We start from the raw sequence: 15319 nt of genomic DNA, 5'->3' as shown, positions 1-15319 counted from the left end.
ATAAAATGACTATGAATTAATAGAATGTGTAACTGGTTTGAATGATATAATGTATGTGTATTTTGCCACTTTAAAACCTAACAGAAGTAATCTATAATGTGTACCCATATAAAAATTTAGCTAGACAGTTCTTGGCCTTTTGTCCTCTAGTTTCCTCTGCGGAGAAAACAAGTTTATTACTTTGGTTAAAAGTGATTAATAAAAATAATTAAGAATATACTTGGTATAATAATTACAGAAAAATATGAATATATATATACACACACAGAGGACAATGAGTATGAATTTTTACTTCAGGAAACTTAGTTTGTTAAAGTAATTTCAAAAGTAACAGATACACTTTTTTTTTTTTTTTTCGGTACGCGGGCCTCTCACTGTTGTGGCCTCTCCCGTTACGGAGCACAGGCTCCAGACGTGCAGGGTCAGCGGCCATGGCTCACGGGCCCAGCTGCTCCGCAGCATGTGGGTTCTTCCCGGACCGGGGCACAAACCCGTGTCCCCTGCATCGGCAGGCGGACTCTCAACCACTGCGCCACCAGGGAAGCCCCAGATACACTTTTTTATTTAACGTAACTATATCTTAAAATTAAAGTAAAACCTTAATGTTATTACTATTTACATAATTATTATTTAATTTACATATTTTAAACAAATACACAGGCTTATAAAGACTAAATTTTTGAAAGCCTACAAATAAAAAAGTTTACTTAAAAGTATTCAACATTAATGGATTGATTCATCAAAGTAAATCCTTTACTAAAAATTAATACATGGATGATATACAAAAAATAAGTACAAAATTCATCATTGAATCTCTGGTTTTTCTTTCCTTGTATCCTGTAATTTACTCTGATTTCCATTTATTTGATCTTATTCATTTAACAAATATTTATTGAGCACCTAGCACAGCAGGGGGTACAGCAATTAACAAAACCAAATCACTGTCCTTGTGGAACTTACATTCTCATTGGGAGAGTCAGACAACAGACAGCTATGTAAAATGTCTGGGTGTATCTAAGAAGAGCTCTGAAGGAAAATGAAGTAGTGCAGGAACATAGGGAAGAGCTTGCTGTTTTAGAAGAGTTGGTCAGGGAACACCTCACTGATAGAGGATATTTGAACAGAGAGAAGAAGGTAAGGGAAAGAGCCATGCTGGTATCCAGAGGAGAGCACAGGCTCTGGTCACGTGAGGATCAGCAAGGAGGCCAATGTGTCTGGAGGAAAATGAGCAAGTGAAGTAGAGTTACACTGGTGTGGCTGCTCAAGCAAGACCTTGTAATGTAGGTGCTTATTCTGAAGGTTAATTTTTTTTAATTTATTAAAATTTTTAAGGTCATTAAAAATTTCAGATTAAAAAAATTAGTTATGAAAAATTTCAAGCCTACACAAAAGTAGAGATGACAGCAACAGTGAATTCACTAGTTGAGTGATTTCAGTAGAAAAATGACATGGCCAGGCTTAAAAGGATCCCTTTAGTTACTGTGCTGGGAATAGGCTGAGCAGTCGCAGGGCAGAAGCAGTAAGGTCAGTTAGGCTATTACAGTAATTCCCTCGAGATAGCAGCGCTTTGAGAGGTGGAGAGAAGCTGCCGATTCTGAATCTATTTTTGAACGTAGTTCCCATAGCATATGCTGACAGACTAGACCAGCAGAGTCAAAGAGTGGTTCAAAGTGACATTTTTGGTCTGGGCAACTCGAAGAACGGAGTTTCCATTTATCGGATGAAGACTGCAGAAGAAGGTTTTGGTGGAAGATCATTAGCTCCTTTTTGGACATATTAAGTTCGAGATGCCTCTAAGAGATCCAAGTGGAATCCTCAAGGATGCTGTCTTCTATATGGACTGGACATATAATGTTTAACATAGAACAAAGGCGGAACATTTTGAAAGGAGAAAAAGCACTTGTAGATAGTTCATTATTTTTCCACGTTCTTTACAGGTCATCCTATAGATCAATTATTTTTTCATATTTCTGTAGTAGCATAGATAACAATTTTGCATTTTTTTTAACGTAAATTCTATTATAAACGTCTCTGCACTCTGCTGTATGGGGAAAACAACCACGTTTAAAGGCTGCATCTTTCTGGTAGCGTGCCAAAACCCTGATTAGCTCCGCAAAGTGACTGCACTTCCTCTTCCTAGTCGGCAGAGGGCATCCTGGCAGCGGAGGGTGCTGCTCGGCTCTGAGAACCGGAAGCTTCTCCCTCTCTCTATTTTTCTCCCCGCCCTCTCATCCTTAGCACGTGAAGTTCTCTTCCGGCACTGGTTGCCGGCGTGCCTCTGAACGCTTGTGGTAGTGGTGCTGATTGCCGGGCAGAGCCGGAGCTGCGGGAACTTCGCGTCTGTTCTGCGCTAGGCATGAGGCTGCTGGGAACCGCCGCCGCCGCCGCCGCCGCCGCCGCCGCCGCGGCTGTGGAGAGCCAGCCGCTCCCGCGGGTCCCCGCCGCCCTGTGCTGGCAATGGAAGCAGGTAGTGGAGTCCGGCGGGGCGACACCGCACCACGGACTCTCCCGGGACCTTGCGGTGTGTCCGGAGCCAGGGAGGAAGTGACACTCCTACCCTCCCTGGCACCTCCTTACTGACAGCTCCGAATGTGAGCTGTCGACCTCAGCGCTGAAAAGCCCCTCGGTATCTGCACAGCTGCTGGTTATTAATGAGCAGCGTCTCGGTGCGCTGGGAGGTTCGGCGGCCTCCGATTTACGGTTAAGCCTCTTATTTTTGGTATAACTTAGAGAGGAGAGGTGACTGGAGTGAAGGTCGAGACAACCTTCACTCGAGAAAAATTAGTGTGTCTAGGGCTCGAATCCAGGGCTTCTGACTCGTTATGCCGTGCTCTTTTCATTACAGAGTGTCGTTGGCCTGACTGATCCCTCTTTCAGCTGACCCTGGGTTGTTTGATCTGGAGCCAGACCCTCCCAGTACCTTTCTTTGGCTCTGTGTCTGCCTTTTGTGCGGGGCGCGGGGAGCGCAGTGGACTAGGATTAGGTAGGAGTTGAGCCTTTCCTGTCATGCAAACCTCCTTTGCTTTGCTCGCTGATATCCGTGGGATTTAATCAACCAAGTGCCGATCACCCAGATTCCATTTTACCCAGGTTTTCCAAGTTCTTCCTTTTTCCCAGAAGTGGCTGCAGTGCATTTTGGATGGGCAGTCCTATATAGAGAGATTTATATGGTGTCTTGTTTCCATAAATGCAGGATTCCCCATCACCACCAGAGTAAAATAAAGTTGTTGTTGTTGTTTTAATGTTACTAATTGTTTGGGGATGAAAAGGAATTGGAGACCTTTTGTGGGCTGCCTTGAAGCTATTGGCACCACTGCATAGAGCATATAAGTCCTCAAACGTCCTTGCTAGCTGTGAACTACAGTAAGGAGGAAGGGGGAAAAAATCAAAGTAAAATTTAGAGTAAAAACTATATTTCCTTTTAAAGTAGTTGTTGGGAGCAGTTTTTCTGATTTTATCAGCCCCAGTGTATATTTTCAAACTTGTGCCATCCGGTAAAAGTATCTGTTCCCTTTTATTTATTTAATTAATTAATTTGAATATATCTTTTCTGACTTATTTATTTATTTTTAAGAGTATGTCTTTTCTCTTCTCTCTTGCAGCCTCTTCTTTGGTTACAGGAGTTTCAGGTTGAGACATTCCTTCTTTTGCCTTTTCAGACAATCACATATGACGTTTTGTGTCCATTGAGATTTCTTGGAGGAAAGATGTCCACTAAACCCTTTCTAATTATCCACTGTTTTCTCATGAAAAGTGCATTGAATTGAGCTCTCTTATTTTTTCAGGCTAATTGGAAGATTTGCCGATGGTATTCATCATGGGTGATACCTAATGAAAAGATACGAAATATTGGAATCTCAGCTCACATTGATTCTGGGAAAACTACATTAACAGAACGAGTGCTTTACTACACTGGCAGAATTGCAAAAATGCATGAGGTATGTGGTTCATGGTTGATGCCATTAGTTTGACCTTGGTTTTAATTGTTTTATAAGGATTTAAGAAACTTTACAAACCTGAAAGATTAAAAGAATGGTAACAGTGGATCTTTAATCAGAGTCACAAAATGGATAGATCGGGTTGGCTTGAAATGTTGCTCTGAGGAATCTTTCTAGAGACCATCACTGTGGGTATACTGAGTAGGCTGTTTTTTAAGAATGTTAAGTCAGTATGATGTACCCTTAAGCAGCCATTAAAATAATGTTTACATACTTTTAAATGTTATAGAGAGATGTTTATAATGTTAAGTGGAAAAAGGGTTTAAAATGAGTTTAATAGTTAAAAAATACATATGTCAGGAAAGAATTATTTTAGAAAATCTTGAAACTCTCCTGAAGACATTACATATTATTGAGTAATTCAACTCTCCACTTAAAAATGTTACTTCAGATGAAGATCATCTCATTAAACCACAGACTTTAAAAGCTGAATTCTTCCCACCCAGACCTCAAAGTCCACAAGAAACACAGCAGGGAAAAATCTCTTCTCTGCATATCTGCTCACAGACTAACACAGGGCTGGTGGGCAGGAACAGTGCAGAGGGAGCAAGGATGGCTCTAAGACCAGGTAATGCTCAGTGGTAGCAGCTGCTAAAAATGGCAATGAAAAAAGGGTTAGGGTTAATAGAGGGCAAAGCCTGTAATCAGTTTTCCACTCCATGAGATGATGTGGTTTGACAATTTGGTTTCTCTGAAAATTGCATCAGTTAACTATCTGTGTTCTGGTTCCATCTGTGAAGATTTCTTTCCTTCTTGCAATGCAGGGACAGAGAAATCTGAATTGCTGTGCTTGTGTTTAGGTAAAAGGTAAAGATGGAGTTGGTGCTGTCATGGATTCCATGGAACTAGAAAGACAAAGAGGAATCACTATTCAGTCAGCGGCCACCTATACCATGTGGAAAGATGTCAATATCAACATTATAGATACTCCTGGTGAGCTAAGTTCTTGGTTTTATTGCAGCTTGTTTTGGCAGTGGCATATTTAGTTCTTTACCATGATCTAGCTCATTTTTGAGTATAAAATAATACTCAAAAGTGTGACTGTGAATTCCCTATTAGAGAAATCTGACTTGGGACCTAGAATACTTCATCTTTAAGTGGTTTCTTTGAAAAATAGTGCAAAGAAATTGTGAATAGGAATGTTCTTGCCTTTTACATGTTGCAGCTGATTCCAAAGATGCCCATGCCCTAGTATCTTTCGAAGTGATTTTGTTGAGCCCCTGAACCTTATGGTAAGTGAACAGTATTGGTGGTTTAAGGAGTTCATATTTTATTTAGAAGACATACGTAATGATCAGAGATAGAAGAACTTTTACTTGCACATGTTGTAAAAATTCATACTGCTTTTTAAGACCCCGACACAGTTCTCTGTCTCATTTAGGGCACGTGGACTTCACAATAGAAGTTGAAAGAGCCCTGAGGGTGCTGGATGGTGCCATCCTTGTTCTGTGCGCCGTTGGAGGGGTGCAGTGCCAGACCATGACTGTTAATCGTCAGATGAAGCGCTACAGTGTTCCATTTCTAACTTTCATTAACAAACTCGACCGAATGGGCTCCAACCCAGCCAGGGCCCTGCAGCAAATGAGGTACTGAACCTTAGAACAGAGCGGGGGTGATGATCCGGATAACAAACCTCACATCCAGAAGGACAGTTAATTCAGTGTCATTAAGCTTTATCCCCTTAAATTTTTTTTCCTTTTTAAAATTCATCTATGTGTATGACTTATAGTAAATGGAACACTTAAGGTCCGCAGTTTGGTTTGTGATGTGATTTCATCAACTACTTTCTCTGTAAAATGGAAGAAGTATGACTTAAATTTTAGGGAGATTGAAGGTGAATTCAGAAAACCATCTGGCAATTTGTAGTGTTTTGCTCTAATTAGAGAAGTTATAATCTAGGGTAGATTCTAAAAGTACTGTGCATTTATTTAGACAAAGCTAGAGGATTATCTTCAATTTTAACCTTCATTTGAGGAATTTTAATTAATGACTTAAATTAGTATGCTATATTCTCTTGCTTTTATTTGTTAACATATTTGTTAAGACAACAGCAGTACTTCCTTTCTGAATCAGACATAACCCAGTGGTATTGATATGATTTTACATTTTGCACAATACTGCGTGTTTCACACAGCCTTTGAAAAGAGTCGGAGTTTCACTTTTCACCTCTTGTAGATCTGTAAATGTAGCGGTACAGTTCCTACCCAAGTTTCACATGGCAGAGCTGATGGATGTAGGCAGTAAGGTTTATGGTAGTGGAGAGACTAAGAGTGATGTGTCTGATGACAGAAGATACCGTGTTGAGGAACTTTAACTGACAGTATTGCTGTGTGCTCTCTGATGGAAGTGATGTTTTTGAGAACATGGGAGTGAAATTTTTCTTTATTGGGCATTTGTAATACTTACTTGGGATAACGAAACGTTTTCACTTTTTTTTTCTAATTATATTTTACTTGTGGTTGGCAATAGATGGTCTCTTTGCACCAAGTTTTTTCCTGAATTCCAGGCAGATTCTGTTTCAGCATTTATTTGACTACTTTGGTTCTTTCTTTGCACCACTCCCTTTTACCCGTTACCTCATTCTGTAGCTCCCATTAAACAGATCTTGAAACTTCTGAATCTGGCCTCTGTGTCTTAACTTTTCTACCATACTTTCTCATACTTTCTGTCTCCTTCTAATTTTTCACTGGGTTATGAGAGAATTTTTGAGGTCAGTCTTCCAGCTCACTAATCTGGTATTCATCTGCATCCCTTCTTTTATTTAGCCTGTTTTTTGTTCTTTTTAATCCCAGCAGTTATGTAGTTAATTTCTATAAACTTTCCTTTTATTGTGACATCTTTATTAATAGAGGTAATTCCTTTTTAGATCTTTACATTTTATTTTCTTCTAGTAACTTTCTCCTTGGAGGTTAGTACCATTTCTTGAGCTCCCACCTCTCTTGCAAGCTATTGCTTTCCTTCAGATATTTGGTGGTTCTTAGTTATCTATCCATAGTTATAGATGGGTACCTAGAATCTAGAGCATAGTTAGCTAGAGCATATTTCTACTTGAGTGTAAATTCCTGCCAGTGAGTCTGATTTCTCTTCGGTGGTTGTGCCTGATTGAGGGTACAGGCCGAGGATGAGCGTCTGACTTTAATACCCACTCTAAGGGTTTTCCCCCTAAGGAACTTCCTTTTCAGATAGCTATACTCAGCTTCACTAGAGTCAGCTGATCCAAGAATGCGATGTGGGTACAATTATCCCACTATCCTTTAATTTTCTGGCCAACCACTCAATGACCTGTTTTCCCCTCTTCTGTTTCTGATCCAGGGTATTCTGGGGATCTGATGGGAAAATATGTATCTTACAGTTCTTTTTGTTGCCCGAATAGGGTTGAGGCTTCCTGAGCACAGTGAGTTTGGCTGTCAGTCTGTTCCCAAATGCTTTTGTATCCTCCGCTCTGACCTGCTGATCAGTTCCACAGATCTGCCATTGATTTCTTCTTATATTTATTTTGTCATTTCAAAGGGATTTGGGGAGGAAAAAAGGGGTAAACATGTATTTTTATTTTTCAGGTCTAAACTAAGTCATAATGCAGCATTTGTGCAATTACCCATTGGTTTGGAGGGTGATTTTAAAGGTATTATAGATCTTATTGAGGAACGAGCCATCTATTTTGATGGAGACTTTGGGTAAGTGTTAAAAATATACTATTCTATTAAAATCTTATATTTTAAAAAGTATCAAAGAGAAGGAAAAGGATGAGTGCTTTAAATATAAACTTCTTTTTGAAATGTGGCTGGAAGAATATCCTCTAAGATGATTTTGTTTTAATGCTTTTAATCCTAGTTACTTCCCATTTTGCTTAGTATTCATTCCAAGGGAGAGTATGTTACTCTTTGGATGATATATTTATATTGCATTATGATATACACGGTGTGGTGAAAGGAGACCTTCAGCTTGGGCTAGTGATGTAATATCTCTTCTTCTACTTGTTCATGCATTCATCCATGTATTCTTTCATTCTGTAGACTTTTCTGGAACAGCTACTATGTTCTGGGTATTATTATAAAAACTGGGAAGAAAATAGGAATCATAAATATTTCCTCTACCTACTTCATGGGATTACAAAAATAAAAAGATTAATGTATAAAAGAAGTTAAAACTTGTATACATGTGGTTTAGGCAATACTAAAAGCAAATTGGTAACTTTTGAAATGGTTTTGGTCTGTCAACCAACTTTTGAAGAGACCTTTGCATACAAAGCATTGTAACTGCGCAGTGGTTATCAAACCATGGCATTCAGAAAAGTCACCTAGAGAGCTTATTAAAACATAAATCTCTGGATTCACCTTTACAGATTCTAATTCAGTAGCTGTAGGGTGGGCCTGGAGTTTGCATTTCTGGAAAGCTCCCAAGTGGTGCTGATGTTTCAGGTCTGCAGACCACAGTTTGAATGGCACTATTCTAGACAATTTGGGGAGTCATAAATGAACCTTTGTTCTGAAGCGTGGACCCAGTAGCCTGGCAGTTCTCTCCGAAGGTCCTTTATTAGGGGTTTCCTTTTTCTGCTATGGAACTGAGATTGCTGGTCTGGCAGGTGGGTGAAAGGCATTGTGATCATATATAGAATTTATCCTTATCGACTGTCTTGTAGGTAGGGAAAAAGATCAAGCCTATTCAGTGGACAAGGCATTTCTCACTCTTACTTTTGTTTGACAACTAAGTAATGACAACAAAGTTTATCTCTCACTCCTTAGAATGTAAGGGACAAGGATTTTTATCAGGTTTATTCGCTGCTGTGTACCCAGCCCTAGAACTGTCTGGTACAAAATAGAGACTCAGAAAAGATTTTTAAGTAAATGAATAAATCTGCTTCCTCAGAATTACCAGGGCACACGTTTCTGTCTACTGAAGCAGAGGCTTTTAAACATTGTTGTACATCAGAACCACGGGCCTCTCACTGTTGTGGCCTCTCCCGTTGCGGAGCACAGGCTCTGGACGCGCAGGCTCAGCGGCCATGGCTCAAGGGCCTAGCTGCTCTGCAGCATGTGGGATCTTCCCGGACCGGGTCACGAACCCATGTCCCCTGCATCGGCAGGCGGACTTTCAACCACTGCGCCACCAGGGAAGCCCAGGTGGAACTTCTTAACATACCTGCCCCCTTTCCCAGCCCTAGACTACTGGGTATGTACATTTTGAAAGGAAGATTCTGACGTGAAAGACTAAGAAGCAGGGAGCTTGCCAGAATGGAAGAAATTAAGTTCTGAAGAGCATTCTTTAGGACAATAAGAATTATTTTCTGACTACTTGCAATTATTTGCAATTGGCTTCTTTTCCCTTTTTTTTTCCCCCAGGAATGTGTTTTCTGAAAAGCTTGTTATTTTTCGACGTTAGATTCCATTTTTAAAGAAATCCTTTTAAAATGTTAAGACTGATGTTTCTAAATATCAAGTATATCCATTTCTCTGTATTTTATTTGTGACTCTTACCTGTCTGGCCCCTAGAGGGATGGAGAACTGAGGTCAAGGTTGAAGAGTCTGTCATAATTAGTAACCTTTTTTTTTTTTTAAACTACAGAATGGAGTGTTCTGTGTTAAAAATTGCTATTAATGAAAAGGAATAGTCAAGTCTCTAATCCTGCTTGTCAGAGACTGTGATATTCTTCTTTTGTTTTTTTTTTAAAGATTATGAAAACTACTGATACATGGAGTTTTTAATAAATTTATTTTATTTATTTTTGGCTACATTGGGTCTTTGTTGCTGCACGCGGGCTTTCTCTAGTTGTGGCGAGTGGGGGCTACTCTTCCTTGCGGTGCGCAGGCTTCTCATTGTGGTGGCTTCTCTTGTTGTGGAGCACGGGCTCTAGGCGCGCAGGCTTCGGTAGTTGTGGCTTGTGGGCTCTAGAGCACAGGCTCAGTAGTTGTGGCTCATGGGCTTAGTTGCTCTGCGGCATGTGGGATCTTCCCAGACCAGGGCTCGAACCCGTGTCCCCTGTATTGGCAGGCAGATTCTTAACCACGGCGCCACCAGGGAAGTCCCGACTGTGATATTCTGATTAATTTGGTTAATAGAATTTTCAAGTACAGTTGACTATTGAACAATGTGGGGGTTAGAGGTGCTGATCCCCCCGTGCAGTTGAAAATCCAAGTATAACTTTTGACTCCCCCAAAACTTAACTACTAATAGCCTACTGTTGACTGGAAGCCTTACCTATAACGCAGTTGATTGACACATATTTTGTATGTTACATGTTGTATTCTTACAATAAAGTAAGCTAGAGAAAAAATGTTAAAGAAAATCATAAGGAAGAGAAAATACATTTATAGTATTGTACTGTATTTATCAATATGGAAAGTAATACCTACATCAGTAAAATCTTATATGAGTCAAAGCACTGTAGATGTTATATGTATTACTAACACTAGATATCAAAAATGAAAAGATATGAAGAGAAATTCATATTTATATACAGGTATAACAATTCATACATTGATAAGGAAGAAGCAGCGCTATGTTGCTTTATGGTAGCCTAGTGTAATTGATGTAATGCAGTAGCCTAGTCTGTATGCTAATGAGTGAGTCGTTATAGAATTTTTTATGGCATATCATATAATCATATTCATAATACAGTATTGGAAGCATTGTGACTTTTAAAAAAAATTACTTGTGATGATACACAGTTTCTTTAATTATGTGAGAAAGGCACACTGTATGGTGATATAATTCTTTGAAAGCAAAGTTATAAAACAGTAAGAAAACTAACACATTAATTTCATATTAAATATCACTTATTCCTATATAATGATAGGCTGTCCACTTCAATACAAGTTTTGTATACAATGTTATACACATATATTTTTTCATGTTTATTGAAAAAAATCCGTGTATAAGTGGACCTGTGCAGTTCAAACCTGTGTTGTTCAAAGGTCAGCTGTACTCATGGGTTTTGGAGTCAGTTTAGCTTTGAATCATGGCTCATCTGTTTACTAGTAGTACAACCTTGAGCAGTTTGCTTTGCTTGTTTAAAGTATTTTGCCCACTATTCTGAATTTTAAAGATTCACATTTTTCTTATTTGTGATTTTAACGCAAATATATCAGAGCTCTTATCTAAAAAAATATTTTGGCCATTAGTTTATCTTTTTCATTGGTGCTTATGTTTAATTGAATATTCTTTTTTTAAATTAACCTTTATTGGAGTATAGTTGATTTACAATTTAACTGAATATTCTTAAAGTAGCAAAATAAAACATTTCTACTTTTAGTCAGGTTGTTCGATATGGGGAAATTCCAGCAGAATTCAGGGCGGCGGCAGCTGACCACCGGCAGGAGCTGATTGAATGTGTTGCTAATTCAGATGAGCAACTTGGTGAGATGTTTCTGGAAGAAAAAATTCCCTCAATTTCTGATTTAAAGGCAAGTGCTCTCAAAATTATATTAATAAGAAAAAAGAGGGCTTTTGGTTTTGTTTTTTTTTTGCAGGGAAGGGACATGGTGCTTTTATGCAGGGGTTTTATTAATGAAATCGGAGCAAAGCTGTTAACATAATTGGTTTCTTAAAAAAATGTTTGACATGGCAAATTATTCTCTTTTTTTAAGTAGTGAGTTATGTAAAATGGGAAAGGAGTCATAGTTCTAGGAAAAAAGATACACTGCCAACATCTTGGACATAGTCTTATTAAGAAGAAAGAAGATAAATTAGAATTGTACCCTGTTGTACTATTTGGAAGGCTGTATAGATTTTTTTACTTGATTGTTCAGCTCTTAAAAAATAAAGAGGAGATCCCTGCCTAAAACTGGTATTCAGTTTGTAAATAGACAGTTCTCCATAGAAGATAACAAATGGCCAATAAGCACATGAAAAGATGCTCAGCATCACTAATCATTAGGGAAAGCAAATCAAAACCACAATGAGATACCACTTTACTTATTAGGATGACTATTATTTAAAAAACAAAATAAGTGTTGGTGAGGATATGGCGAAATTGGAACCCTTGTGCATTGCTGGGGAATGTAAAATGATGCATGTACTGTGGAAAACAGTATGGTGATTTCTCAAAAATTAAACCTAGAACTGCCATATGATCCAGCGATTCCACTTTTGTGTACCCAAAAGAATTGAAAGCAGGGACTCAGATATTTGTACACCAATGTTGATAGCAGCGTGATTCACAATAGCCAAAAGTTGGAAACAACCCAATGTCCATCAATGGATGAATAAACAAAATTGGTATATTCATACAATGGAGGGTATTTTTTGGCTTTAAAAAGGAATCAGATTCTTATACATGCTACAGTATGGGTGAGTCTTGAGGACATGACGTTAAGTGAAATAAGCCAGACGTAAAAGGACAAATATTGTATGATTCCGCTTCTGTGAGGTACCCAGAATAGTCAAATTCCTAGAGGCAGAAAGTAGAATAGTGGTTACCAGGGGCTGTGGGGGGGGAAGAATGGGAAGTTTAGTGGGTACAGAGTTTCAGTTTGGGACGGTGAAAAGTTCTGGAGGTGGATAGTGGTAACAGCAATGTGAATGTACTTGATGCCACTGAACTGTACACTTAAAAATTGTAAAGATAGTCAATTTTGTTATGTATATTTTATCATAAAAATAAAAATCATAAAAAGACTGATATTTATTTTGCCAAACCACTTGGTGCCCTTAGCAGAGATCAGACAAGTAATTATTGTGTGTAAGACATTGCACTCAGGGAGTTTATAGATCAAATGCACAAGGAAAGAACCCTATTGAGGCTGAGATGCTTACTAATATATCTCATAGCTTGAGTTCTTTACCATTCACAAAGGCCTTATCACCTCAGCTCTCTGATGAGTAAGGAGCACCACGTAGGAAAGTATAGGTCTGGGCCTTAATTAAAGTCAAGCACCGTAACTCAGGAACCACAGTAGAGAGTTAGGTTTCGATCTATGAAAGGGAATATGTCAGATTCTGTGATTCACTAGGAGTAAGGACTCAGCACATAATCACACTCATGGCTATGATTTATTACAGTGAAAGGATACAAAGCAAAATCAGCAAAGGGCAAAGGCACATGAGGTGAAGTCCAGAAGAAACCAGGCGTAAGCTCCCAGGCATCCAGTGCAGTCTTGCAGTGCTTGCCTGTTTCCTCCAGCGGAAAGTTGTGAGTGCACCTGTGAAATGACGTCTACCAGGGAAACTCATTAGAAACTCAGTGCCAAGGTTTTACTGGGGGCTGGTCACATAGACACCCGCTGCCTAGCATGTACCAAATTCCAGACTCCCAGAAGGAAAGTAGGTGTTTAGCACACATCACGTTGTTTGTACAACAGTATAGGCACAGTGAACCAGTCTTACCAGTTCTGGGAATGCTGGGAACCTCCCAGAAATCCAGATCCCCAGGCCTCAGCCAGGGGCCCAGCCTTGCAAGCAGGCCTTTATAAGGAGGACAGTTTTAGCCCTGTTTACTGTTTTCTGCCAGGATACGTGGGTGTACTTTAGTTTCTATGTTGTTGTTGGGTATATTGTTATTAGGGACAGTGGAAAGGCAACGGTTTTCAAGTGTGAATGTGATTCTAATAAAAGTAAGGGAAATTTTCCGGAAAATAAAGCTTTTGTTAGGCTGGTATAGGGTTAGCTTTAATTTCTCCTTTTTTCTATTTATCAACCATGCTCATGTGTTTCTCTATTCAATGGATGTAAAGTTAAGCGTGGTAAGATTCATATGTTCCTACTGTTGCATATAGGGAGGGTTGGAAAGTCAAAGACGTGACCTTGTGGCCTAGGGTAGCCTAAGTGATTAGTGACCAAGCCATTTCTGGTCCCTAGCAACAGCAAAGGCAAATAGCTCCAAATAGTAATTGCTTTCTTACCATGCCTATTTTCTCCTTTTTATACTCCTTTTATTGTGCTCAGCTGTTATCCTACTTTTCATTGTGATGTTTAGAAATTGTGGTTATAAATGTTTTGCTTTAAGCTTTTTAGGATAACTAGTTTTCTGTTTTTCCTGAGGACTGAGAAATAATTGTATGCAGCTGCATATTTCTGCAGTGGTGGGTTGTGGCCACAGCACAGCACTGCTGTTGGCCTCTTCCAGCTGCTAGAGCTAAAGGTCCACTGCTCCCTCTGAGGCCAGTAGCCAGTAAGGAATGAGGCTGGGACACATGGACGGTGCTTGCATGAGGGGTTGGGACGCGACCAGGAGGTCGTTATTTTAGTCTTGTTACTATCACGGCCCTTAATTTATGAGCACTTTGTACTGTTTGGCTTCCTGTATGTATGTCCTTTAAAAAAAGAAAACAAATCAGTTAAATGTTTTTTTAATAGGTGATACTTTAATATCGTTTAAACTTTCGTATCATTTAAACATTTAACAACTATACAAAGGTACACAGGAAAAAGTCTCCCACCTGGCTCCCATCTGCCCAGTTCTCTGCCCTGTCCCTAAAACAGGTTGCCGGTTAATAGTTTCTGGTGTATCTTTCCAGAGACGTGTGTGTGTGTGTGTGTGTATGTGTGTGTGTGTGTGTGTGTGTGTGTATGTATATTGCTGTTCCCTCTATTTTACACAATTGTTAACATATTGCTTACACTGTTCTGTGTGTGTGTTTATTTTCTATGTATGTGTGTATGTATATATCTTTTTCTTTTTTTTGCCAAATTGAAAGTTAGTGACATTCCAGGAGTGTTGAAAGCAATTGCAGTGTTGAAAGTTAAATAGCCTTTTTTCTTTTTTTTCTTTTTTTTGTATTTTGATCTTAAGTTATAGAGAACCTGATTCCAGTCTTCACCAGAGCCAGTACTCCAAAGAGTATCAATTCATTTCATTGATTTGTCACTTTGTAGTTGATCTGAAACACAAAATGTAACTTTAAGATAAACTGATCATTAATTTTTTTCGTTTGTAGCTTGCAATTCGAAGAGCCACTCTAAATAGGTCATTTACTCCTGTCTTTTTGGGAAGCGCCTTGAAGAACAAAGGAGTTCAGCCTCTTTTAGATGCTGTTTTAGAATACCTCCCAAATCCATCTGAAGTCCAAAATTATGCTATTCTCAATCAGGAGTAAGTCTTGGAAATTGATTTTTAATTTATGCACAAAGACTTTAACATTTGTGCACTGGGAAAGTATTTAAGAATGGTTCTTGTAGTTGCGATTGTGGGGTTTTCCCCATAATTTACAAAAATCAATCTCCATTTCTATTTGGGTAACGATTTTGGCATAGAGAAAAATATTTATTATACCTTCCCATATCATATTCTATTTGTAAGTTAGAAATATGATTTATTTCATTATCAAAGTTTACATCATTAGAAAATTTACTCATTTGGAACCAATTGTATTTTTTTTTAATGCTTT

The 15319-nt window shown here is 38.8% G+C and overlaps 1 protein-coding gene across 2 annotated transcripts in view; it reads left to right on the top strand.

The window, feature by feature from the left end:
- Positions 1-2249: 2249 nt before the first annotated feature.
- Positions 2250-15319, top strand: part of GFM1 (G elongation factor mitochondrial 1) — a 42753-nt gene continuing 29683 nt past the window's right edge. Inside the window, exons 1-7 of one of the 2 annotated variants that reach the window (XM_029215278.1) lie at positions 2250-2467; positions 3786-3938; positions 4799-4931; positions 5380-5584; positions 7556-7672; positions 11248-11398; positions 14870-15024. In XM_029215278.1, coding sequence (XP_029071111.1) covers positions 2357-2467; positions 3786-3938; positions 4799-4931; positions 5380-5584; positions 7556-7672; positions 11248-11398; positions 14870-15024 — 1025 coding nt within the window. In that variant the 5' untranslated portion in view covers positions 2250-2356. Of the gene's footprint in view, positions 2468-2680; positions 2701-3785; positions 3939-4798; positions 4932-5379; positions 5585-7555; positions 7673-11247; positions 11399-14869; positions 15025-15319 lie in introns of those variants that run through there. The other variant, XM_029215279.1, reaches the window with a different exon arrangement.

The sequence above is a fragment of the Monodon monoceros genome, unplaced genomic scaffold, assembly GCF_005190385.1.
Source record: "Monodon monoceros isolate NGI ecotype Baffin Bay Population unplaced genomic scaffold, NGI_Narwhal_1 Super_Scaffold_11, whole genome shotgun sequence".
Lineage (NCBI taxonomy): Eukaryota > Metazoa > Chordata > Mammalia > Artiodactyla > Monodontidae > Monodon > Monodon monoceros.
This window is presented reverse-complemented; position numbering and strand designations above follow the sequence as displayed.